The sequence below is a fragment of the Stegastes partitus genome, unplaced genomic scaffold (genome assembly GCF_000690725.1).
Source record: "Stegastes partitus isolate 25-593 unplaced genomic scaffold, Stegastes_partitus-1.0.2 Scaffold1599, whole genome shotgun sequence".
Lineage (NCBI taxonomy): Eukaryota > Metazoa > Chordata > Actinopteri > Pomacentridae > Stegastes > Stegastes partitus.
In genome coordinates, this window is record NW_007579330.1 from 22,501 (window position 1) to 48,829 (window position 26,329).

Genomic DNA, 26,329 nt, shown 5'->3' on the forward strand with positions numbered 1-26,329 from the left:
GACTTTGTACTCAAACTGTTTACAGCTTTGTTTATGTGGGAACTGAATTAAAAACCTGCAGAAGCCCTGATTCACGACAATCAACCAACAACCGGTGAAAACCTTCAAGCCTGAACCAGCATCCTGAACAGTTTTATTCTAGCAAACAACAAACGAGTCTCTGAGCCGAAACTGTTCCAACAATAACTTAACAGTAAAAATAGACAAAATACAAACAGAGTCAGTGTTTGATACGTGAGGCGAAATCTGCGTCGTGTGTCGTTTGTGAGTCAGCGTCTGTCTGTCTGTCGGCTGAGTCGTGTTGTTGCCTCGTGATGATGTAAGCGGCGAGGAGGCGGAGCTTCAGTCCTGGTCGTCGTCCTCCATGATGGAGCGCAGAGCCTCCAGACCCTCCACGGACACCGTCAGGCTGCCGACCGGCTCGCTGCTGTCCTCCACGTCCAACACTGCAGCGCACAAAGACACACAAAGACACACACAAAGACACACACACACACACACAGAGACACACAGAGATCGAGCTGCTGTTACATCCTGCAGAGGAAACTCATCACCACCACAAAATAAAAATTCTGGAATAAAGAAAGAAAACTTCAACATAGAAAATTATGAGATAAAAATTACGCAATAAAAATAAACAATTAAGAGATACAAAGGGAAAATAATTAAATTAAAATTAAATAATAAAAAGACAAAATTATGATATAAAAAGGACATTTGGAGGTAAAAATTCTGAGTTTAAGGTAGAAAAAATATATGAAATAAAACATGAGGTATAAGCTAATAATATTAAAAAAATGTTTTGAATTTGAGCTGACTAATTAGACTTCTAACTCATTTTCAAATCTTTAATTGATCATAACTCTATTACCATAATATTACTCACAAGCTGCTGCATTTAAAAATGAAACAAAACCAACAATATTTGTCTGTGACTTCAGCTTGAGTCAAAAGAAAAAGTAGAAAATCAGAAATTCAAGACAGAATCTTCAAACGCTTCACTTCAAACAAGCTGCTTCCTGTTTAAATACGAAACTAAATAATAAAAGGCAGCAGATCTGATTGTTTCAAGCAAAATGAATCAAACAGAAGAGAAAAAAAATGACTTGACAAGTTTCATTTAAACTAGCTGGAAGGTTCTTAAGAAATAGTTTAAAAACCTTAAAATGACCCAATAAATGAGTGAGTTTTGTTCTAGACAAGATACAATATTTGTTATTGGAGGAAATTGTGTAGATTTATCCTTTTTTGTAAAAGAAATGTGTGATCCCCTTAAGAGAGAAATCAGGTGATGGAGAGTGTTTACACTGAGAGAAAATGACTTGTTTGTTCTGTTTGTTCTGGATGGACGTGTGTGTTTGTGTTCGTTCTGACCGTCCAGACTTTCCTCCGTCAGGTCTCGCTGCTTCTCCAGGATCTCCGGGATCCTCAGAAAGGCCACGCCCACGTCCTCACACTCCTTCTCCTGCTCCTCCTCCTCTGGAGGGTCGCTCACCACCGTGAACCGGATTCTGGGAACAAGCAGAAGTTTCATTTGGAGGTGGCGGCTAAACCTCTGACTGAATGTTGGTTTTGTCGGTTTTAAAAGTCAGACTCAAAACTATAAATACAGCAGAGTAAAAACGTAGCCAAAGAAAATGTCCTGCAGAACAACAGAGAGGAAATTTAACAAAGAGAGAAAAGGAAGTAATGTTAACTCATTCATTTAAACAGGAGTCTGCTCTGTTAGCCTGAAGTAACCGCTACCAGGTGAGACTTTACTGGTATCCGTTGTATCAACAGCAGTAATAACAAACTCATCCCTTTGTCTCGGTTTCTGTTTCAACACAGACGAAGCCACATCTCTCCCTCCTCACCTCTCCATCTGAGGGTTCTGACCCTGCAGGACCTTCCTCAGCAGGCGTCGCCTCGTCGAGTTGTTCTCAGCGTCCACATGGATCACTGTGGACAACAAACAAACACAACAGTCCTCAACACGTTTAAATCACACTGAAGCTGAGGGAAAGGGAAGTGAACATTGATTTATCAGGCTGGTACAGAAGAGAGGGGAACCGGTACTAATAAAGGAGTGAAAACGACTCATGTCCACCACAAACTGGATCAAAATCACAAACGTTACAGCCTCACTTTAACCCTCATGTTTCACTGTCTGCGTCGCCACCATCCAGGACTTAGACACGTCCAGAGTCAGGAAACATTCAGGTAACATCACTGCAAATCCAAACGTTTAAATCGACTCATTGTGAATCCCAACTTTATACACTAAATACTACATCATGTACATAAAGGTGTCAGTAACTCTGTTTTTACTGTAATAATTATATTTTGCACTAAACTTTGGTTTATTTTATTTTTTTGCACTAAACTCTGTCCATTTAAAACAAGCTCTTTTAGAATATAATATTTTTTTTGCTGTCATTTCAAATTTGCAACGAAATTAGTCAATAATCTCTTAATGCCTAATAAATAAATAGTCGTAGGAGTTGCCGGTCGTAGTCGAGTGTTTTGTTCAGTCAAGCTGTTTTTCAATCTGGCTGTCCGTGATTAGATGGAACCCAAAGATTCCCTAGATGATTATTTTAATTTATTTTATTTATCTTATTGTTATTGCTCTAGTTTATTTCTTTTATTTCCTACACAGAGCGCTAAGATTCACTAGAGCCTAATTCCTTGTGTGCGTGTACAAACTAAACCACTAAAGTTGATTGATTTTGGTTTTTAGTTTCTGTTTCATTAATAATGCGTAATTAAAACAACACATCTCTGTAGCTGTACGTGGTAGATAAACACTCATTGTCCTTCTTTAACCTGCTGCTGTTGAGTAAATGCATGTGTTTCTGGGTGTGTTTTAGCACTTTGATAGAAAACGTCAGAGTCAAATTCCTGACATGATGCGTTCACATAGTTGGCCAAGAAAACAATAAAACTGATGCTGAACCGTCCAAAAAGGCAAAATACGCCCAAGAAGTGTTAAGTGTTGTGGTTCTGCTACAGAAAAATGAGGTGATATTTAAAAACTTATTGTTAATAACTATATTTTGCACTAAACCTTAGTTTGGTTAAACTTTTGCATGAACTTGGTTCCACTTTAAACATGCTCTTCAGAATAAATCTAAAGCTGTCGATGGCAGTTTTCAGTCTTTAACCTGCTGCTGTTGTTTAAATGCGTCTGTTCCTGGGTGTGTATTCATACTTTGATAGAAAAGAAAAACACTGGAGTCAAATTCCTGACATGACGTGTTCACATAGTTGGCCAATAATTTACATTTTATGCTTTTTCTATGTTTGTATTTCTAGAACATATGTTTTTACTTGTGTTTATCCAAATATTAATTGCTTTTACTTATTGTATCCTGAAGAAACGCTCTCATCTTGTTTGTACTGCTGTTGTATGTACAGCAAGATGACAATAAACTTGATTTGACATATTTTTGTACTGCCTGTATTCCTAAGACTTTGAATGGGAGCAACTCTAACTCCCATATTTCTGATTCTGATTCTAATAAAGCTGATTCTGATTCTGAAGAGTCAAAAAAGGCAAAATACTCCAGAAATCTGTCTTTAAAGAACACAAAACAGCGAGGACCTAATGTTAAAATCAGCTCACGTCTAGTAAAAAGACATAAATCTGAAGCACCTTTGTTGGAAATAAAACCCAAAAGTGTTCGGCGCTGTGGTTCCGCTACAGAAAAATGAGGAGATATTTGAAAACATCTGCACTCACGTATCGTTAACAACTATATTTTGTTCTAAACCTTAGTTTGGTGAAACACTTGCACTAAACTGGTTCACTTTAAACACGCTCTTTTACATCTAGAGCTGTAGATGGTAGTTCTCAGTCTTTAAACTTCTGCTGTGTGTCAGTACTTTGATAGAAAAGAAAAACACAACATGTCTAAGACTTTGAATGGGAGCAACTGTAACATAAGCAGGTTCCCCTCAGGGATCGATGACGTCTTTCTGATTCTAATAAAGCCAGTTGTGATCCTAAACTGTCAAAAAAGGTCAAACATGCCACTACATTGTCTTTATACCAGTAAACACGGAGCATCTTCTAAAAAACTGTCGACATAAAGCACCTGTTGTGAAAATAAAATCCACATTTCTAGACCTGAAGTGTTGCTTTCTGTGCTTTAGCTACAGTTAAACAAACAGACCTGTATAAACTGAGAAGACAGAGTGTCGGCGTTGGTTTAGAAACTCTTCTACATCAGGGAGGAGGCAGATTCCTGTTTGTGAACCAGCTGAGCGTAATGCATAAAGCAGAACGACCCACTGTGTGGTCACAGCTACAGTCGGCTGATGTGACACTTAACGTACGTCAGTAAAACTTGAGATGTTTTTACACCTTTTCATAGAACAGCAGCTGCTTCTTTATGGTGCATCAGGGAATTGAAGGTGCAGGATTTGCCAAGAACAGCCGTTATTTCATCCATCTGGAGCATCTCAACTGACTTTCTGTACCTTTGCTGTAGTTGTAGTTGATGCTGCGGCCCGGCGGGGGTTTGGGCAGAGACACGGGGGTTTCCTCGGTGGGCAGATCCAGGAAGGAGTATTCGACAAACAGACGCACCACGCCGCCGTCCTGAGCCGGCCGAGAGTCCGGCTTCAGGCTCAGAGAGACGATCTCCAGCCGCAGACGCTCCGACGGCTGAAACCAGAACAGCACCGCAAGTTATCCTCCAGTTGATTTATTACATCTAAGCAGCTTCTACATCTGTCACTGTGGTTCTTGTGTTTTCAGTGTCGTTACTTCGACTGGAGCTGAACTGACGAAAAAGATTCCAGTGTTAAGATGAAGGCGTTTCAGTAAACAAACACACAAACAAACAGCCAAAACACAAGACGACACAAACAGACACACTCAGATGGTTCAGCTACAGTTGCTGCTGTTTCTGAACCTATTTTTATTTGATGACGTCTGATGAGACGAAAATCACTGTTTAGTTCATTTCCTGTAACATTTTGGTCATTATGTGTTTCTATTTCTTCATTTTGTAGCTCATTGTGGTGGTTTTGCGTCACAGTTTCATTATTTTTAGGCGTTTTGTGTTATATTTGGGTTGTTTTACATCTTTTGTGGTCATTTTTCATCACATTTTGGTTGTTTTACTTCTTTATATTCATGTTTTGATTCACATTATGGTCACTTTGCATCTTTTTGCGGTGGTTTTGCATCCCATTTTGGTCATTTTCCATCACATTTGGTGGTTTCGCATCCCATTTTGGTCATTTTCCATCTCTTTGTAGTCTTTTTGCATCATATTTTGGTTATTTTTACATCGTTTTGTGTTCCTTTCTAATCACACTGTGGTCATTTTGCATCCAGTTAGGATTCTTTTGCTTTTTGTTGTGGTCACTTTGCATTAAATTGTGGTCTTTTTACATATTCTTGTGGTAGGTTTGTGTCACATTTTCCATCACATTTTGGTCGCTTTACATCTTTATGTTTTGATTCACATTTTGTTCATCTTGCATCCCGTTTTAGTAATATGTGGTCATTTTCCACTGCATTTTTGTCTTTTTACATCCTTTTGTAGTACTTTCGTTCCACATTGTGATCATTTTACATCTTTTTGTGTTCGTTTCCAATCACATTTTGGTCGTTTTACATCTGTTTGTGGTCTTTTTGCATTCAATTATGATCGTTTTACTCCTTTTTATGGTCATCTTACATCCAGTTTTGGTCTTATTACATATTTTTGTGGTACGTTTGTGTCACATTTTGTCATTTTACATCTTTTTGCGTTCATTGTAAGTCCTATCTTTTTGTGGCTGTTCTGGCTTCTAATTTGATCATTTTACATCTTTTTTGTGGCTGTTCTGGCTTCTATTTTGATCATTTTATGTGTTTTTGTGGCTGTTTTGCCTTCTATTTTGGCTGTTTGGTCATTTCAGGGCTTATCCTGTCTGAATTGGTGGAGTCTGTGCAGCTTGAGTGCTGTTGTCATCAAAGCAAACGAAGGTAAACAGACACCGAGAGATTCTCACAATCAGGGAAATTTCTCAAACTGTTAAACTGCTTTAATTTGGAATCAAACATTGCGGATTAAATTCAGACCAGATGAAGTACAGCAGCATCTTCACCGGACTTTATGTCTAATGATAAACTGATGGAGAAGCTAGCTGTTAGCTGCAGCCCACCGTCCACCATCGGTCTCTCCAGATTTAACTGTTGACTGGTTTGACTTGATGCCGTCTTCTGTGTAGAATCACAAAAAAAACCAAAAAAACAGACTTCATGTGGAAGTTTGTGTTTTTAACACACAGACTCAGTCAGCATTGAGAAACAATAAAATCGAACAAAAACAAAACACCTTCACAAATCACTCCACAGTGAAAACATGAGCTGAGATGTGTTTTTTTTTCCACAGCTGGACATCAAGTCTGCCTGTAACCGAGCAACACAGCGCTCACTGATGTCTGCTGGAAGGTAAACAGAGCGAGGCATCCACTGACCTTCCTCCCTGTGGCCTGTCCGTGAACGATGCAGTCGTCGCTGTCGGACTGGGTCGACTGGCTCTGATCCTCTGCAGCTGCCGGCGCCTCCTCCACATCTGGACGGATCCGGACGGGAAGCAGGAGACGAGCACAAACAAACAGCAAAAGGCAGAATGAAGGAGATGAAAAAATGTGATTCTGCTTGTTGAGAAAGAAATAAAAACAGACGATGAACATTTAAACACACCGTCTCCTGCGCTGAGTTCGCTGCCGATGCTGAGAAACAACAAGATGTTTGGCGTCATTAACATTTATGGAGTCTGATCTAAGGATTATCGGCAGCAGCATTAAATATTTACGGCGGCTCGGCTCAGGAAACATTGCGGCAAAACAATAACATTAGCAGCTTTAGGTCGGAGCCTAAACAACAGGGAGACGTTCGGGGAGCTGCAGCTCGACCTGTGATTAAAAACCAACGAGTCGATACCGGTTTTCTCTCCACAGTGCAAATCTGATAACAGGCAGAGCGCTGAGTCTGTCTGGAAACTCCTCCACAGCAGCAACGCACAAGACAAAGAGGGAAAGTCTGTCTGGTTTAAATAAAAGTAAAGTACAAACTCTGACTAAATCCAGTCAAAAAAGTCAACATAAGGAAACTGAAACTACTTTTTCACAATTTAGATGATTCATAAATTTGGACTTTTGTCTAAAAATATTATGTTTTCATCTCGTGATTGTATCTTTTTAGTGCTTCAGGTTTTTATCAAATAATAATAAAAAAAAAGATCTTAATTTAGAATTTTAACCATTTATCCCCCAAAACAAATGTATTTTAATTTTTACCTTCATTTTAAGTTTTCATTTCATAATTTCACCTTTTCTCTCTTTTCTATTTTTAACTTTTCACTTTAGTTTTTAAGGTGTGATCTCATAATATGTCATTTAAAATCTCATTATTTTACAATTTTGTCTCTCTTTTGACTTTTTAATGAAGTTTTTTTCTCATAATCTGAACTTTTAATGCTTTAATTTTTACTTTTTGTCCCCGTTTTTATTCATAATTTAAACTTTTTTATCTCTTTATTTAACGTTTTTATTAGAATTTGGACCCTTTTAATCGTGATTGTAAGTTTCTGTCTCGTTTATTTTAGGTTTTTATTATTGTTTGAGTGTTCATCTCATACTTTGTTTACTTTATTGTTTATTTCATCATTCTAACTTTAACCTTTTTAAAATGTAACTTAAAAATGTATTTTAACCTTTTAACCCCTAATTTGAGTTCTTATTTTATAATTATTAGCTTTTAACCTAAATTTTAACCTTTTTATTTCACAAGTTAGAGGTTTTATCTTACAATTCAGCATTTCATGCCTCATAATTTGACCTTTTAATCTTCTAATTATTAATTTTTCGTTTATAATTTTGAATTTGTATGTCTTAATTTGGACTTTTTTTTTAATCTCATGATTAATGATTTTAATCAGTAACTTGATGAATTCTCACATAAAATGAAATGAAATGACTAAAAAAGGAAATAGAAGAAGCTGAAAAACCTTGATGGAGCAGCGATAAAGGCTAGAAAAACAGTTTTGTAAGGCAAAATTGAATAATAGATATTGACGAGTGTCTCCTGACCTTCAATAATCTCCTCAGAGATGTCAGAGTCGTCAGAGTAGGACTGAGTGCTCGCTGGGACCAGCTGTCCTTCAGAAACGTGGGACTCTTCATCATCATTGTCCTCCTCGGTGGCGCTTTGAGGAGCTTTAGACGAAACCTGCAAATACAAAATAATTTGACAAAGGAACGTCACAGGAGATCATTTCACTTCAAATATTAATGAGAAGTTTCCACAGTCTGCTCGGCTAATTCTCTCTCAGTGTGGCAGATAAAAATCCAATTCACTCAGCTCCACTTGCTGAGCAACAACCTCCTGTTAAATGATGTTTACTAGTGTTTTTGTAATTTCTGGGTGAAGACAAGCATCTTTAAATACAAAACAGACGTCAGGTTTCAGGTCTACCTTCACAGCAGGTGCTGATGTGTCTCCCTTCTCTGCAGATTTGCTGGAAGCTGCTGAGCTTCGATCTTCCAGCTACACAAGAAAAACACAGAAACTGGTTTAAATCAGCTAAAAATATCTAAAACTCTGCCTTTGCTTGTTTTTAGTACGAGACGTTGGAGTGAAGCTAACGTGGTGGATCAGCTCACAGGAGCTAAAAGTTTCACTCAGAAATCTCACCTGTTCGTCTGAAGCTTTGGTTTCCACAAACGTGACTCTTTTGGCAGCCGGTGTTTCCTTCATTAGTGTCTTCAGTCTGAGTTTGGGCAGCGGAGCCTGATGGACACAAACAAACATGAAACATGAAGCATTATTGCAGGTTAAAGGATGTGAACATAAAGCCAAGCTGGTGTTTTAGGCAGGAGGTGTGTCAGAGCTGCTTAAAGGTTCCATATTTTAACACTAGTAGAGCAAGTATTTTGCTTTTAAAGCTTCATGTTCATTTTGTCGTAAAACTTCTTGAAGTTTGAACGCAAGACTTTTATTTGCACCTTTTGATTTTGTAGTATTTCTAATTTTACTAAAGTCAAGGATCAGAGGACTTCTTTAGAAACAGTCCGTCATACAGCCTTTGTTTTAGTATCAATTAAATAAACAAGATCAAACATTTCAATCGAGCAGGAAAGTAGAATATGTTCCCTTTGGATGAACTACTAGTACTAGCTGTTTAACACCGTTTCCAGCATTATGCTAAACTAAGCTGGCAGTTTATTCTGTATCCAGTCTTTATGCTAAGCTAAGTTAGCCGTTTCCCCAACTTCCACTCTTTATGGTAAGCTCAGCTAGTTTTTCTCCAGGCTTTCAGTCTGCATGCCTAGTTTATTTAGCTTTTTCCCCATTGTTTCCAGTCTTTATGCTAAGCTAAGTTAACCGTTTTCCTGATTTCCAGTCTTTATGCTAAGCTCAGCTAGCTGTTCTCCTTGCTATCAGTCTTTATGCTTAGCTTAGTTAGCTTTTTCCCACTGATTCCAGTCTTAATGCTAAACTTAACTAGCCATTGCCTATGTATCCATCCTTTATGCTGAACGTAACTAGCTGTTCTCCTTGTTCCCAGTCTTTTGGCTAAATTAGGTTAGTAATGTTTATGCAAAGGCAAGCAAGCAATTTATACATTTTCCAGTTTTTATGTTAAGATAATCTAGTTTTTTGTCCTGTGTCCATTCTTTGTGCTAAGGTAAGCTAGTTGTTTTCTCTGAGTCCAGTCTTTCCACTGTGCTAATCAAGCCATTTCCCTTGTTTCCAGCTAACTAAGCTAGCTGTTTGCTCTGGCTAAGTCTTTATGCTAAGCTAAGTTGACCACTTCCCCCATCTACAGTCTTTATGCTCAGCGAAACTAGCTGTTTCCAGTCTTCATGATTAGTAAGGATGAACATCCTGACCTTAGCAGCAGCAGTAGCTTCAGGCTGAGATGTGGAGCGATGGAGGTCTTTATTTTCCTCCTGCAGTTTCTCTTTGACATCTTTCAGAAGTGAGTGTTTCTTCTGATCCTCCACAGTCGTTTGTTCCTGCTTCAGTCCAGATGTTCCCTTAACAGGTTTCTCCTGTGGAATAAATCTGGGTTCTTCAGCAGCCATGATGGATCCTGGCGGAGGGAGGTAGGTGGATTTCCACTTCAGGTTGACTTCTATGTGACCAGCAGGGAGACCGGAGGGATCGACCAGCTCAAACGCACCTGAGAGAGGAAACAGGTCAATCAGGTCTCAGTCTTTAATACAACAGTTTTCATGTCTCTGGTTTTTATGCTAAGCTAAGTTAACTGTTTACCCTGTATCCAGTTTTATGCTAAGCGAAGATCATGGTTTAACTCTGTTTCGAGTCTTAATGCTAAGCTAAGCTATCAGTTTTCTTTCTTTCCAGCTATTATGCTAAGCTAAATTAACTATTTAATCTGTTTCCAGTATTTATGCTAAGTCAAGTTAACTGTTTAACCCTGTTTCCAGTCTTTATGCTAAGCTAAGCTAGCAGTTTTCCTTATTTCCAGTCTTTATGCTGAGCTAAGTTAACTGTTTACCTTGTTTCCAATCGCGGATTTGAAGATAATCGCCTGATTGTACGAACAGCTGATTGAATATTAATGTTTAATGTTGCATTTCACTTGTTACTGGCATTTTAATGATGCATAAACAGTGACCTCCTCACCAGTGATGCTCTGATCGTGGGTCAGTCCCAGTAACGGCACTCTTGCCTTCCCCAGGTACGTATCCATCTGTTCCTCCTTGTAGTCAAACACATAGAAGTGAAGGACGTCAGACTGCAGGTACCGGTCCAGGTCCACGTCCATCAGGACCGAGTAGGACTTCAGGTCGTTAAACTGGGGGTCGCAGCGGTCGTGGACGGTGGCGGTCGGGTAGTCGGGGAAGTCGGAGAACTTGTAGACGACGTAGGGGCTCGGCAGCTGAGAGCTTCTGGACTGAAGGTCAGTGCAGCGTTGGACGGTGATGAAGAGCTTGTTATAGCTGCCGCTGCTGCTGCTGGGAGGCTGCAGCTGAGAGGCAACGTCAAAACAAACAGCACAAAAGATACTCAGATTACAAAAGTGGAACTTTGATTGTGCAGCTGCTGTGGGCCGTTTCATATAATAATTATATTATTATTATTTACGGAGCATTTTACAAAACCCAAGTTACAAAGTGTCTCACAAAGCCGCAAAATAAAAACACAATTTTGTGTATGAAAACCAAAACAGTGTTGGAAAAGGCATTGAAAAGAAATAAAAGGCAGTTCAATACTGAAGTAAAATCAGCAAAAGGCTCTCTGATAAAAGTATGTTTCCAGAAATGAGGTGACTGATTGAGCTGACTGGCTTTTCTCAGGCAGAATTAAGACAAAGAGACTTAAATTAAAACTACAGTTTATTATTAAAATATGAGTTTACTGTCTGATTAAAGATACGGCAGGTCCAGTGTCGGGCTTTATTAGTGGACAGAAAATGAATGAGCAGATATTTTGATAATCAACTATTATTATTTTTAAAGCAAGACTGACATATTTACTTTCTCAAATCATCCTAATATCCTCAGATGTTATTTTTATTAATTTTAAATATTTTTTTTTAGATTTTGCATATTAACCATAACCAATGAGAATAATCTTAAGTTGCAACCCTGCCTAGAACAACCCATACATAAATGAGCTGTAGATGTCCTTTACAGCTCAGGTACCTGTTCAGGTTGACTGATGAAGCCCACGGCCTTCAGCTTCTCCTTAAACAGCTGGACGGTCTCCGTCATGGGGATCCTCAGCCTCAGCCAGTAATCCACAGAACCAAAGGAACGGGCCTCCTCACTTATCCCTAAGAAGGAAAAATCCAAAGTGAGAAAAGAGAACAAAATTCTAAACCAGTTCATCCAAAATAAAATAAATTATTTAACCTCCGAACTCCAAAACCTGTCGGGAAATATGAAAGACATGCTATCTTCAAAAACAAATCTTCAAATGGCAGCATTTATCAGTCAGAAACCATAGAATCAAAAGAATCTTAAACATATCATCTGTGTCATGCGGTTCTGAGAGGAGAAAACAACCAAATCTCAGCTCGTGAGTTTTAATGAAATCACATCGTTCCACATGTCTGAATTAAAATTTCTCAAAAAAAAACAAAAAACTGACTCAGCTGTGACCAGACGACAAGAGAGACTGAAGGGCAAAATAAAACAAACTGGATCAATAAAATAAACGCAGCATGGCTCAGAAACGCTGAACAGAGGAGCGAGTTAATGGAGGACACATCCAGCAGGGTGAAACATCTTTAGAGAGCTGATGAGCAGAGTAGAGAGAAAAACACTGAGTCTGTAGCAATTTAAAAATATAATTTTAGTACGTAGGGTCACCACTTTTTTCCCAGTATTTTGGTCATTAATTAAGGAAATTCAGTCCTTGTTTTATCTTTTTTAATCACTTATGTTACTCATTTCTGAGTTCTCTCTCCTCCTTCATTCTGTTTCCACAGAGGTGCAGGACTTTATCGTGAAAAATGAGCCCAGAATCAGTTTGGAGTTCAGAAAGTTGACGGTGAGGGAATCAATAAAGCCTCCTCAGATAAAAAGCTTTTCTGAGTAAATGTTTTCTACTTTTTAAAACTGCTGTGAGGACCTGGATGTCTTGCAGCTCTTCTGCTGCTTGAGCTTATTCTCCTCAACCACCTTTATAATCATCAGTCTGACTCCACTCACCGACCAGTGGTATGCTGCCGTGAATCTTCCCGTCCTGCTCCAGCAGCTGCTGCAGCCTCAGCTGTCCGGTCGCCAGCGTCCTCCAATCCAGACCGAGTGCCTGATGCAGCTCCACTGTGACCGAGTACCTGTGCAGGTAGTCCAGGAAGCTGTCGTCCACGCTCACCACGTACTTGGAGGTGAAGCCGTACCTGGGCTGGCGTCCCGTCACCACCGGAGTGGAGTGCAGCTCGAACAGGTAGAAGGAATACGTGCAGAAGGTGGAGGGCTCGGCGTCGCCCAGGAGCTGCAGGGCCGACGGGGACAGTGTGGCGCTGACGACCTGAAGCTCCAGCAGGTTCTCTCCTCGCTCCAGGTGGAGAGTTTCGTTGAATTCGTCCGCCTCGTCTTCACCCGTGACGTCCGGTTTGAAGACGTAGGTTTTGGTGCCGTAGGCGATTTCTCTGAGCTGAGCTGAGGAGCATTGACATAAAAAAAGCTTTAAGACGGGGTAGAATAAACAAGACAAGTTATCATGTTAGCTCAACTTTTAGTAATCAAACTGGACAGTCTGTCTGCTGAGTTCTTTTAGGATTTGTGGAAAACCAGAGACAGACTATATGAACAAACACAACAGTTCAGCTATAAAACAGGTTAGACTGTACTGTTGAGGCAGCACTGGAGGGTCGTCAGTGAACCTTCATCAAAATAAAACTCATGAGACAAAACATACTAATTAGAAGATTTAAAAAAAATAAATAAATAAATAAAAAGTTTGACTGCTCAAGGCAAACTTATGAAGTAAAAAGTAGAAACATGACATAAAACGTGAGATTAAAACTATGAGACTGAAAGCAGAAATACTAATGATTTTTATACATTTCACAATATTGTGTGTTATGATTGATCTATTAAAGAGCTTTTTGTTTTAATGTCGTATTTGGTGAAGATGATTTAACTGCTTTATATCAGCTGTTTGTAATTATACGCCCAGGGATCAATAAAGTGTTCTTTTAATCTATAACATTACCTCATAATTTATGTCTTTCTCTTATTAAACTAAATCTGCAAAGGAATTAAAGCTGTCAATAAATGTAGTAAAAAGTAAAACATTTGCCTCAAGTAGCAAACGGTGATACTCAGGTAAAGTTTAAGTTGTATTTTACTTCATTTGCACTAAAGTTGAGCGAATACCTTCCAGCTTCCGGAGCTTGGCCGCCCTGGTGTCCAGCAGCTGAGCCTGACGCTCCAGCTTCTGCTCGTACTCGACTTTATCGGCGTCCTTCTTCCGCAGCGCAGCTTCCAGCTCCGCCTCGTTACCGTGACAACAGAAAACAGACTTCACTCAGGACGTTTACACTTCAGGCAATAAACCAGAGGCTCCTGCCACAGCAAACTCCAATGAGGAACCACGAACAGATCCAGTGAAAGCCCAATCCCTATCTAGACCCTCTGTGTTAGTTCAGGACGGATAGAAATGGTATAAAGAGGGGGAATGGGACACACCACCACAACAGCACTGGAGAGAATGCCGTCAAAACAAACAAAAAAACAAAAACAGAATTCGGACTCATGTTCCATTTGATCAGCTGCTCTGTTGATCAGTTTGGGACATAATAGTGTTTATACATCTTACCAAAGCTTAAATAGATAAATAAATAGCAACAACAGCAAGCAGGCAGATGCCTCGACTCGGTGAAATGACGTTGCAGATTTCTGTAATTACATCAGAAGCTACAGCTTGCTCTTCAAACATGCTGCAGCGCTGCAACCATAACCACATATGGCAGCCATTTTTACCTCCATGTTGGAACAGCCTGAGAACAAACTTTTAATGCATTTCAAGAACAAATTTCAGATAAACAAAGCTCTCGTTTTACACAAACTCCCAGCTGATGACTTCTTTCTATTTCAAGGCATTTTCTAACAATCTTATCCTCCACAGCAGCCGCCATTCTTCAAATGCTTTGCTGCACCGACATCCAACGGACAACAATTCAGATTAGTCCTCATGAACCAAACTAAACTACAGATCTAACTGCCATTTTGACCGGTCAGAGTTATGTTATAGATACCAGGAATAAAAACTCATTCTGCTCACAATGATCCTATTGATAATTGCTGATGTAATTTTAATTCCTGAGAGTCAAAATCACCCATTTATCACTAAAACAGCTATATGAGTGCAGAGACTGTGATTGGACCTATAAGTTTGCTGATCCTCCACCTTGTAGTCTTTGCTGATCCTGCTCTCCACGTTCAGCAGACTCCTGGTCTTCTCCAGCTCCTGGATGGTTTCAGCGTGAGCAGCTCTCAGCTCTCTGACGGAGCTCTCGGCGCTGCTCCCCTCCTCCTCCACCTCCTTCAGGAAGCCCAGCTCTCTGTTCTTCTGGGATTTACGGGTCTGAGGAGGAGACACAGTGTCATCATGGTGTTATGGATCAAACAGTGAGATAAAAAACTAATTTATACACAGTATTCATTTGATGTGAGAATAAACACAAATGGAGCAGAACCGTAAAACTAAAATGCTCCACTTACTTTGACCAGCAGCAGAGCCTCAGTGAGTTCAGCCACATCATAGTCCCCCTCCTTTAAAGAACACAGTGATGAACGTCAGTTTGGTTTCATTTCAGTGTCTGAATTCAGAGTGTTTTGATTTATTCTCTGTACGTTTCCCTCAAAATTCTACAAAAGGTACCAAAAAAGTACAAAATGTGCACAATGAAATGTACTGGATTTTTTTAGACAATAAAATTACAGCTGCATGACTGAAAAGCCTCCAGTGATGAACAGATAGAAACTGTCTAGTTGTGATTGTCTGACAAATATTGGGATTTTTTTTTTTTTTTAAATATATTTTTTGGGCTTTTTTGCCTTTATTTAAGAGCAGTAGCGATAGACAGGAAAGGTGGGAGAAGAAGAACGGGGAGAGACCTGCAGCAAAGGGTCGTGAGCGGGAGTCAAACCCGCGACCGCTGCATCAGGGAACTATAGCCCCTGTTCATGGGACATCCGCTCAGCTTAGGTGAGCTATAGGGGCACCCCACAAATATTGTGATTTAAATGATGGTATAGTTTTTAGAGTCCTGCTTATTAGATTTAAAACATGCAATGGTTTAGACATCATCAAAAGCGTCACTGTCACTAAAGGAAGACAGCATGAATTCGCTGAAATCACTGAGACTGCTTAAACACTGGTTAAGCTGCATAATGTAAATCCTAAACTGCAGCCGTTGTGAGTTGCTAATTGAATTAATTGAGTAGGATTAAAATGTAAAACTGATTAAGTCCTCAGTCCTTGATGAATGTCAGAAATCTGAAAATGCTGATCACGACTGAGAGATTACAGTGATGTCTAGATCCAGTTCTCTGGTCTTTATCCTTTAACATCTCTGATACTTAGATTGACCTAAATGTAGATTTAAGATGTATCTGACAAACTGAAATAACAGCTGTAGCCTCTAAAGTGACGATGTATTAATCTGATCAGTTTAAACTGTGCAGGACAAAGTGATTATGTGTTAACTCGCAGAAGATCGCAGGATTTATTCAATCAGCTCACTTTGCTGTAGAACTTCATCCGGCCGCTCAGCTCCTCCAGCTGCTGCTTCTGTTCCAGAAACTGGATGTGAAGTTTCCTGTTTTCTTCTGTCAGCTTCTCACTTGCATCTGAAGAAACACATATACAGTCTGATTTACGCTCCACTCTGCAGCAGGGATGTATTATCCAAGTTACTGTTTGTTCTGAGAGAAGGTAAATCTCTAAGTAGGAGATTCAAACGTCTGTACGTACCCCTCTCTGCCTTGATTTTGTCGAGGATTTCGTTTTTGTCGACGAGGTCGGCCTTCAGCGCCGTCTCCAGCTGAGAGATCTGTAACTTCAGCTGCTGCTCCTGAATCTGCCATTTTTGTTGCTGAGACACATCGAAGGCACTGAAGACACACAAAAACACAAAATAATTACGTGACATTAGATTCTGGTGACAAATAAACATCATTCATGAATACGCAGGAAGTAGCAGACAACAGCTGTGGCGATTAATCAAACAGCTGTTGACTAATAAACAAACTATCGACTATTCTGATGATCGATTTGTCTGTTTAAGCCATTTTTCAAATAAAAGAAAAGTATAAACGAGTCATATGAAAGCAGCTTCTTCAGGTGGGTATTTTCTTGTTTCTTTCTTGTGTCTTATTAATAAATAATACAGTATTTATTAAGAATATTATTTAACGTTACAACACCTGTGTGACAGCCGATGTAAACAACAAATCAGTCTTATGTGGTGCAGATACTGATTAGTTTAAAAAAAAAAAAAAACCCTCAATCGATCAGGGCCAGTCAAGGACGGACCAGTTTAAAAGATGTTTTTATATTTGTTCTTTACTTGTTTCCAAAACTGTTTAACATCACCAGTCACCTAAGAATAATAAAGCTAAAAGTGTCCTACACACCTTAAGAATGAAACTCATTTTTTGCTCTTTATTTTGTACTTTATTATATATGGCACTGAAGGAGCTGCTCTTAATCTCATTGTACTTGTGTATAGTGACAATAAAGGCATTCTATTCTATTCTATTCTATTCTAAATGAAATAGTTGAAATACTACGAAAATAGTTTTATTTTATTACTTAATTATTTTCTCTTTGACTAATTAATCTTTTTGTGAGTCGCATTAAGGGACCACATCTGTAATTTTGTTATACAGTCTTGTAATGCATGATGGTAATTAAACTGCTGGTTAATTAAACTGAATCTTGAATGAGAAACCTACATTTGACCAACTCATACACGATGGGGCGGTGATATTGGTAAGTTTTTTAACAACGCATTAATACAGTCTGCAGTTTTCAGGCTCAGTCTTTCTATAGCACTTTTTATACAAACAGAAAAGCAACACAAAGTGCTTTACAGATAACAAATAAAAAATACAATAAAACAATACAACAATACCACCACAGTCAAGTTAGCAAAACTGGAGTCTAAGCCACTGGAACTGAAGAACTGAGGAAACGTTATCCTAAATATAACAGGGAATGAGGATGAGATAAAATAAAATAAAACAAGCTACATAAATAAATTAAAACAATAAGATACCTATTATTAAAGGAGATAGAAATAAAGTCATCTTTTAAAAAACTGAATAAGAAATTACAAAAACAAAGTAATAAACAGCACAGCAAAAAGACTAAAATATGTAAATAGGTGAATAAATACAGAACTCAAAAAATAAAAAAGTCAAAAAAAGAGTAATAAATAAATAAAATCTATCAAAAGCCTGACAGAAGAGGTAGATCTTGAGTTTGCTTTTAAGAGTTTGCTGCAACTTTGTTGCTTTTATTATGTTTTTTTTTTTTTTTAAACATGTTTTTTAAAAAACTCATATTGTTTATGATCAAAGTTTGTTCTTGTGGGAAATATGTGGCTCTAGTTCTGTCCATGTTTGCTCGTATCTAGAGACTCCTGTTGACGTACAGAGTTTAAACCAGTTGTGTGTGACTGCTTGGGTTAGGTTTAATAAAGCCGGATAACATAAAGACCTCCTGCTCACCTGTTCACCAGCTTGTCATTGTTGTCCTTCAGCAGGTCTCTCTCCTGCTGCAGCTCACTGATCCTCTCCTGCAGCTGCACCAACAACAGCAACACAAGACATAAGGTGAGAATTCAGCCTGCCCTGCCAGGTATCGACAGGTGAGCACCTCCCAGGACACCTGTAACCACGGCAACTGTACACAAGTAGCAGACATTTCTGAAAAGGTTCACCTGCTCCATCTTGATCCTGGATATACTCGAGCTCTGCAGCTCCTTCTCCAGATCCAAACTCTTGAGCCGCTCGTCTTTCAGCTGAGCCGACAGCTCGTCCACCTTCGCCATCGCCGCCTCGTGGCTGGCCTTCAGCGTCTGCTGACTCTGGAAAAACACATTCACTGACTTTCATCACCAGGACAGCAGACGCAGGTAAAAGCTTTTTACCGAAAGTTTTCTGCTGCAGTGCTGAACTCCACACTTCTCCTGCTCTCTGTCGTCCTGATCTGTCCTGATTTTTTTTTAGTATTTTATAATTATTTTGATTGAGAAATTGATTTCATGCATGTTAATTGTGTTTTCAGCACGTTTTTGCTGTTTCCCATCTTACGACATGTACAGCACTTTGATTTTAAAGCATGCTGCATGTATTTGTTTGCTTTGATCTGCAGTTCAGTTGTTTACTGAGTCATAAGAAAGAAAAGAGAACATTTAGTTTACAGCTGCAGCGATTATTTAATTTAACGCTTCGTGGGCCCAACAAGGCTTCTTTGTTCTATTGTGATGCTTAAATATTTGCTTGAGCCAACCTCTAATTAATGGAGGTCCAAAGAGTATCTGATTTTGGAGTGTTCTTGATTTGAAATAAAATAATTCTTTAATAGAAATGATTTTTTACTTATAAGTATCAATAAATCAGTGCACTTTGGCTCAGAGAGTCTTCTATTCTTCATATTTGTGGCATCATTATCTCATCAGTGATCACTGACATAACGAACTCGGATCGCTCTGACAGATTGAAGCTTTGTTTGTTGATGCCTCCTCTCGCCAGCAAATAGACATTTTCATGACTTCTCACTGGCTGTTTACATGTAAAAGCAGCGTCCACTGTTTATCCAGCAGATCAATATGTGGAGCTCATTAGGAGCTGAGCATCAGAACCATCTGGTTTGTAAAAAAACTCAGCAAACATGTTATTTTCCTGCTGCTCAGGCCGGAGCTGCATCCTGTCGACATGAATCCGTTAATGTTGATTCATTTAGCAGCTGCAAATGAACGGCTGATCACAGAACTGAACTGGATAGTAGTTTCGTTCCTCACAAATAAGGAAATCTAGACTTAATGAGGTTTGACAGGAGACTTAAAGTGTTTGGATCCGATAAGAGGATCTGATGCTGGCATATCGACCCCCTGAACCCCCAGAAAACTGAACCTGATGGGAAAATCAACACCATAACATGATGTCGAACACACAACTGGTCTGAGGCTGTTTGCTGATTTGTTATCTGAGAGACAACAGGAGAAACGTGTATTGATTTGTTGCTATTGGACTCGTTATTTTCCCTGTGAGTTGACTCCAGCGAGGAGGAAACATCTCACCTCCTGCAGCTGGAGGAATCGACCCTCCAGCTCGGCCACGGTGTTGGATCTGTCGGCCAGCTGCTTCTGCAGTTTGATCATCGTCACGTTGCTGCTGACGTGAGACCTGAGAGGAAGAGATGTTTGTTTACAGCACAGAAAACATGTTGTTTCTGTTTAATGAAGAGGTCCGACCAAACACAGTCAACGTGGCTCACATTCAGGCTGCAGTCAAACTGAGACAAACTTGCAGATTCTCCAGTTTTTATGTTCTGGTGAATAAAAAACACAAGCGAAGATAACTCTCTGCTTTGTTTAACACAGTTCAAAGTCCTTCACTGCATTATTCAAAAGGTAAAACTCCACAAAATCTTCCCAGAAATATTCCCAATCTGTGAAAGGGATTGAACGATGTGTTTTTTGTTTTAAATGTAATGTTTTACCAGCTTGTGATAGCAGAGAAGCTGTCATCCATAACTAGGCTTCTTCACCAATAAGGGTGACTGTAACTGAATATGTAAAATAGAAAATAGGAGTGATTAGATTATCTCCTCTGTTTATGTGGGATCAACTGGGATTGATCAGTTTGTCTCCTGTGGTTCTTCTCTATTTTATTAACCTTTCACTGTTCTATCACTTTTTTTGCCCATTAAGGTCCAAATCTAAAAGCATTATTATTGTTTCCCAGACTCTGTTTCAGGTTAATCTGTGGCTGCCTGCTAACATAGCCGCTAGCCGTTAGCGTAGCCTTCGCCACTGTGAAAGAAGCTAACTGCTTGATTTGTGTTTCTTGTCCAGTTTTTGCTGCTTGACAGACATTGTGAGGACAGACAGAGAGAGGAGGCTGCATCAGACCTAAAGTAGCGTATTTAGTTTATCAATAATCTGCCACTATAATCAGTTAATCCCTAATTTGTGACAAATGTGGCTGAACAAAGGCAAACTTACTTTACTGTTATGCTTACGTAACTGAACTACAAGACTTCTGGGTGGCAATATTTGGTTCCTTTACACAAGTTTTTAAGATACAAGTAAAACCAGATCCTGTTTCAGTGTTATTGGGTTCATCAGAAAGGATAAGGACCCTGCAGGATGTGCAGCATCATCATCTATTTATTAAGGACTTCTCTATGCTAAGAAATGCTGAACTCTAATACTTCTAGTAGCTCTTCTGGCAGAGGGAACGGACACAGTGGGTTTTTAATTAACCCTAAATTTGCAGTGTTACAGTATGAAAGGGGTGGAAACATGTAGGGAACATTAGTGGAACACAAAATCTAACTAAAAGACACATACGTACTGATTTTTCCATAAGTGGATATTGAGATCTTGCACAGAAAAAACAACAATATTGCTCATTTTGAAGTGTTACACAGATTCTTCCATGAGTACAAATACTGATATAAGAAATACAGATATTACACAGACTTGAACTACATTGCAGAGCTCTTACATAAGTAGAAAAACACAACACACACATATCACAGCAGTAAATTAACATACATACTGACAGCAACACTGGCCACAACACAGCTTTAATTCAAGGCTCGGTTCAGCCTTATTATAAACTAACATCCTACCTGAGTTTGGAGGTTTGCTGCTGTCGGACCTGCAGGAGTTTCTCTTCGTACTCGGCCTCCTTCTTCCTCAGTTCCTCCCTCAGCAGCTCTGAGATTCCTTCAAGCTCCTCGATGTGGCTTCGCTGGGACTCGATCACGTTTTCTCTGGACGCACAAAGTTGCAAATCTTCACTTATTTCACCTCATTACAAATGGAGCAACAATTTATTAAATGAACTGGCCCCTAAATGATTTTTTTTTTTAATGAGGGGGAAAAGGGCTAAATTCTTTGATTTCAGCTTCTTAAATGTGAATATTTTCTTGTTTCTTTCCTTCTCTGTGACAGTAAATTAAATAACCTTGGTTTGTGGACAAAACAGCACATTTGTCATCTCAAGTTTTGGGAAACAACAACTTTTTATGTAATTTTAGAATAACCGCAATGACAGCAAAGACCAGAGACACAAGAACAGGAAAGAAAAACAGCCACAAAGCCACAGAACAACTACAAAGCGAAGACACAAAAATGACAACAAATTAACAACAGAGATTCACAGTGACTTCAGAGACGCAAAATAATTAAAAAGACACGGACACAAGATGGAAAACAGCCAGAAAGTGACACAAAACGATTACAAACTACAGATATATGCATGCTTTGTTTTTGCAACCCACTGTCATGCTCTAACTGCTAATTCAGATTTAATTGTGTTACTGTTCTTCCCTTGTGTTCAGTCTCTGCCCTGACAAGTCAAGTCAGGTGTTGTTACACTCGTCAGTAGAGATGTTTACTGTTGTTTTGGGTCTTTTCATGAAGCTGGTTCACAATAATCCAAACCAGCGTTCTTATCTTGAATAATCACACAGCTGTAAAGGACAGCTGAGTGCTTTCAGTACTCACAGGTTGCGTATTTCGGCCCTCGCCTCCTCCAGCAGACTGTGTCCATATCGAGGCAGCTGACCGATCGGAGGTCTGCCGCCTCCCTCCAAACTCCTCATACCTGCAGGACGCAGATTCACAGACGATTTGTTATAACAGTATGACTGTTCTCTCTTTTTCATGGTGTCATCTCTGACAGTTGTAACAGTGATGTGGGGACAGTTGGTGAAGAGATTATTGTAGGAAAAAACAAACAGCAGGATAAACATGAAGTGTGCAGAGTCAGCGAGGAAGATCTAGGAGACAGTGAAGTCAACAGGAGATTTATGGACGGAAAAAGTATAGACGCTGCAGCAACTCTGGTGACACAGAAATGTTTCAAATCATGAGTTTTAATGTGTACATTTACGTTACGTGCATCCTTGCATACATGGAAGTCACCAAGATGGTTAGTGTTAAGAAAGAAAATTTATTTTGGATCATGTTTTGTCCTGAGTTCATGTAGAAAAAAAAGAAGCTGCAGGTCATACATAAATATGCAAAAAATGTAAGATTTAATTTGATAGCCAAATTACCCAACCTGAAACTGATTAATCATTTTGAGTAATTTCTAAAGAAAACTGTAGAAGTTGTGCATTTTCAGCTTTACAGATGTGAATATTTTGTTTTCTTTGGCCCGCACAGTAAACTGAATCTCTCCGGAAACTTTGAGAAACTGGTACAGACATTTTTAGACAGCTAATCTATTAATAAACAGCTAAAGTACCTGCTTTTTAATGTGAAAATACTTGCTTGGGCACGCTAACTCACTTTTAGGTCGCGCCTGAGAAGGAGACGAGGCGTCGTCTCTGAGCCTCTTCAGCCCAGAGTTGACTCGCGGCGGGACGTGTCCGTATGGTGTCGGCCTCCGGCTCTGGGAGTTGATGAGCTGCTGCTTGGCTACGAGGAAACGCTGCTTTAGTCCTTCGTTCTCGGTCAGCAGCCCTCGGACCTTCTCCTGCAGCTCCTCGATCATCTCCTCCATCTCCACGTCTCGAACCCTGGACAGTGGCTGGGCTCCTCCGGCCGCCAGCTGCTCCATCCGGCCTCGATCCTTCACCAGCCTCATCAGCTTGGTGCCCAGTCTGGAGGGAGGAGGAGGATTAGAGTAAGAGTTACAGATCAATAAGAGCCACAGTGCGACTCTGTGCAGGTTAAAGAAGCATTAAACCAGGTATACATGCAAAGTTCACTTTACTCATGCCGAGTGCTATTTATACAACCTGTGAACACCAATTAAATACACTATCAACTGCAGAAGTAATTAAACAGACAAAAAATGATGACAAAGAGATGTAAAACAACCAAAAAGAGACACAAAGCAACAACAGAGACACACGACACAACTACAAAGAGACACAAAACAAGCACAAAGGAATAAGAAACAACTACAAAGAGACACAAAACAACACAAAGAAGCACACAACAAGCACCAACAGACAAAAAAGCAAAAATAATAAAATATGACCACCAATAAACCACAACATGACCACTAAAAGACAAAAATGACACAAAATAGGATGTAAAATGATATCAAAGAGAAGCAAAACATCTGAAAAGCAACAACAAAAAGGCATAAACGACCAGAACAGACACACAAAACAACCAAAAGAAATACAATATGAACACAAAGAGACACAAAATCGCCACTAGGAGACAAAAAATGACCACAAAGAGGCACGAAACAACCAAAAAGAGACATAAAATAACCAAACGTAGCACAAAAATACAAGAAAAGACAAAAAACAAACACAAGGAGACACAAAATGACAACGAGGAGAGACAAAATAACCAAAATGAGACGAAGAGAAAAGTGACGGTTTAACCAAATTTTTAAAAGGAATGAATAACATCAGCACTGTGTCAATGAGCTTCTAAACAGTTAATGTTTGTGTCAATAACAAGCAAGAAAATATTAACAAGCCCTTTGTAAATTAAAAGCACTTCTATTAAATACTTTTTAAAGAGAGCTGACTTCAAGACTTCTCAAGACTTTCTGAGGCGTCTATTTCACATGATGCTGATGAACTAAGAAAATAAAACCTCCTGTTCATGTCTGGTTCGGCTCTGTGTGTCGTGTGCTCGTCTCACTTCTTGATTTTGTCGTCCTGTTTGTGAATGTGCTGTTTGAGGACCAGCGTCTCCTCATTGAGACGCAGGAATCGGTCCTCCAGCTCCTCCCTGGACACCCGCGAGATGTCCTGTCGTGCCCGAGCATGCTGATACACCAGCGGATCTGAAAACGGCACATCATCAGGCATGGAGCTGGAGGTGAATAAGCTGCACTTATAAGATCAAAAGCACGACAAGCAACAAATGACCTAATGTTACATTAAACTTTATGGTTCTAAAAATTCCAACAAGGAGGATTTCATCGACTTTCTGTGCTAAACAGCGGTTTTAAATCAATAATGGCATTAACATGTATTTACTTCCAAAACTGTAAGTATTTCAACCTAAGAAACATGCAAAGTCACATTTAAATCTGTCAAAACACCACACACATCTAAAACAAAATTCTATATAACTAATTTTGTTTGTTTTTAAGTAAAGTTTGCTAAATTAGGAACAGAAAAGCACACAAAATATCAAGTAAAAGCATAGAATTTATATTGACTGATGTGATTTCTCACAAAAGTAGACATCAGTTTAAAATTGAAGGACATTTTATACTCTTTCAAAAATCAAATTGTACTTAAAAAATTAACCGTAAAAAGGAAGTTTGCAAATACAGGTAGGAAGATGTTGAAAGGCAGTGATGTCTTGCTGTTATCATTACATGGTATAAATTCAAGCTTCCATGCAGTGATAAACATGCCATAAAGATTGTTGTGCATAATTAAAATAGTATTTCTAAATTACCTGCTGATTGTCGATAACAGTGAATACCCTACTGTTCAACTTAGAAACAGTGCAATTACTGTAAAGTGATTCTGTTTTGGATCATTAAATATTTAAGTGATAGTGCACAACTGTTGAGTTCTGTTGCATGCTGTAAAAACACATGTCATTTCACAGACAAACATGCAACAAGTGGGTGCCATGTTTTTGCAGCCAGCAGCATCACCTTGAGCAGCAGCTGTAAGTCTGGACAGGCTCACTGTGATGTCTTTGACTGGCACATCTGCTGCTGTCTCATCCAGCACAGAGGACATAGTTCAGTCTGAAAATAGAAAGCTTTAGTTAAATCCAAAGGTTTCAACATATATTGTCACGTGACAGACACAAAAAAATAGAGTTAGGGACCACTCCTGGCTCACTACATTAATGCAGACCGTTCTGTGGAGTTTTGGAGAAAACCTCACGCCAAACCTTGTTTAAAAAGCGACTAATAGAAACTAATTTCCGAAAGGGGTTAAAAACACACAAAGCACAACAATACTTATTCTTTCAGGTGAAGGATTTGTACTTTTTGATGTATTCGGCATATATTTGACACATTAAGAGACGTCAACTTCAATATTATTTCTAGTTTTGTAGCGAAAAGCTCCCTGTCATCACTTAGCATAAAACTGAGCAACGTGACGCAAGTAGCTTCTACAATTTGAAATTTCACTGAAATACAATGTGATGGGTGTATTAAACATTTGCCGAAATGAAAACTGTCTTTTCCCGATATTTCAGTGTTTTGAATTGTGTCTGAAAACATGTGAAGCGTCACTTTCAGCTGTAAACGTAAAAAACTGCCAGAATTTAAACAGAGTCTGGCGTCACTTCCTGTACACTGATTTGCTAAAGTATTCGGGATACAGAGAGAAAGAAAACATCACAGGGTGGTTGAATAAACGTAGCGACTTTATTTACAGGATTACATATGGCATAAAACACTAAGAGTTGGTTTAGTTTATCTCCATCAAATTTCAAAGTGAGTTAGCAACGGTAGTTAGCATCTTGACGCGGCTAACGAGTTAGCTTAGCCTTCTAATGAAGCCAGTATGAGACAGTTGTGACAAATGAAGCTCAGTATAAAATAAACTGCCTTTAATGTGAATTTTAAGCGTAGTTTTAAAACATTTCTTACCTTTTACGACAACTTTATTCAGTTCGGTATAACGGTTGCTACTGAAAACAACCGTTCGTCATGTCGTTAT

The 26,329-nt window shown here is 39.2% G+C and overlaps 1 protein-coding gene across 1 annotated transcript; it reads right to left on the minus strand.

The window, feature by feature from the left end:
• On the minus strand, window positions 1-26,329 carry rpgrip1l (RPGRIP1 like). The gene is made up of 26 exons (XM_008300856.1): window positions 26,260-26,329; window positions 25,306-25,401; window positions 24,330-24,474; window positions 23,010-23,323; window positions 22,221-22,320; window positions 21,341-21,484; window positions 19,782-19,887; window positions 18,420-18,566; window positions 18,208-18,281; window positions 16,448-16,587; window positions 16,217-16,323; window positions 15,193-15,243; window positions 14,879-15,055; window positions 13,846-13,963; window positions 12,673-13,125; window positions 11,662-11,792; window positions 10,640-10,985; window positions 9,880-10,172; window positions 8,681-8,776; window positions 8,462-8,533; window positions 8,077-8,215; window positions 6,460-6,557; window positions 4,465-4,651; window positions 1,857-1,941; window positions 1,375-1,511; window positions 1-446 (listed from the first exon to the last, which is right to left on the minus strand). Exons 2-26 carry the CDS (start codon window positions 25,391-25,393, stop codon window positions 343-345), a joined length of 3,852 nt encoding a protein of 1,283 aa, XP_008299078.1. The 5' UTR covers window positions 25,394-25,401; window positions 26,260-26,329; the 3' UTR covers window positions 1-342.

What these genes read in the sequence shown, in the direction of transcription:
- rpgrip1l (XM_008300856.1), bottom strand. Translation starts at nt 25,393, where the DNA reads ATGTCCTCTGTGCTGGATGAGACAGCAGCAGATGTGCCAGTCAAAGAC. An exon ending in CAGGACGACAAAATCAAGAA is followed by an intron (nt 23,324 to 24,329) that starts GTGAGACGAGCA and finishes TCCTCCCTCCAG; the next exon opens with ACTGGGCACCAAGCTGATGA. An exon ending in CAGCAAACCTCCAAACTCAG is followed by an intron (nt 19,888 to 21,340) that starts GTAGGATGTTAG and finishes TCTTCCTCTCAG; the next exon opens with GTCTCACGTCAGCAGCAACG.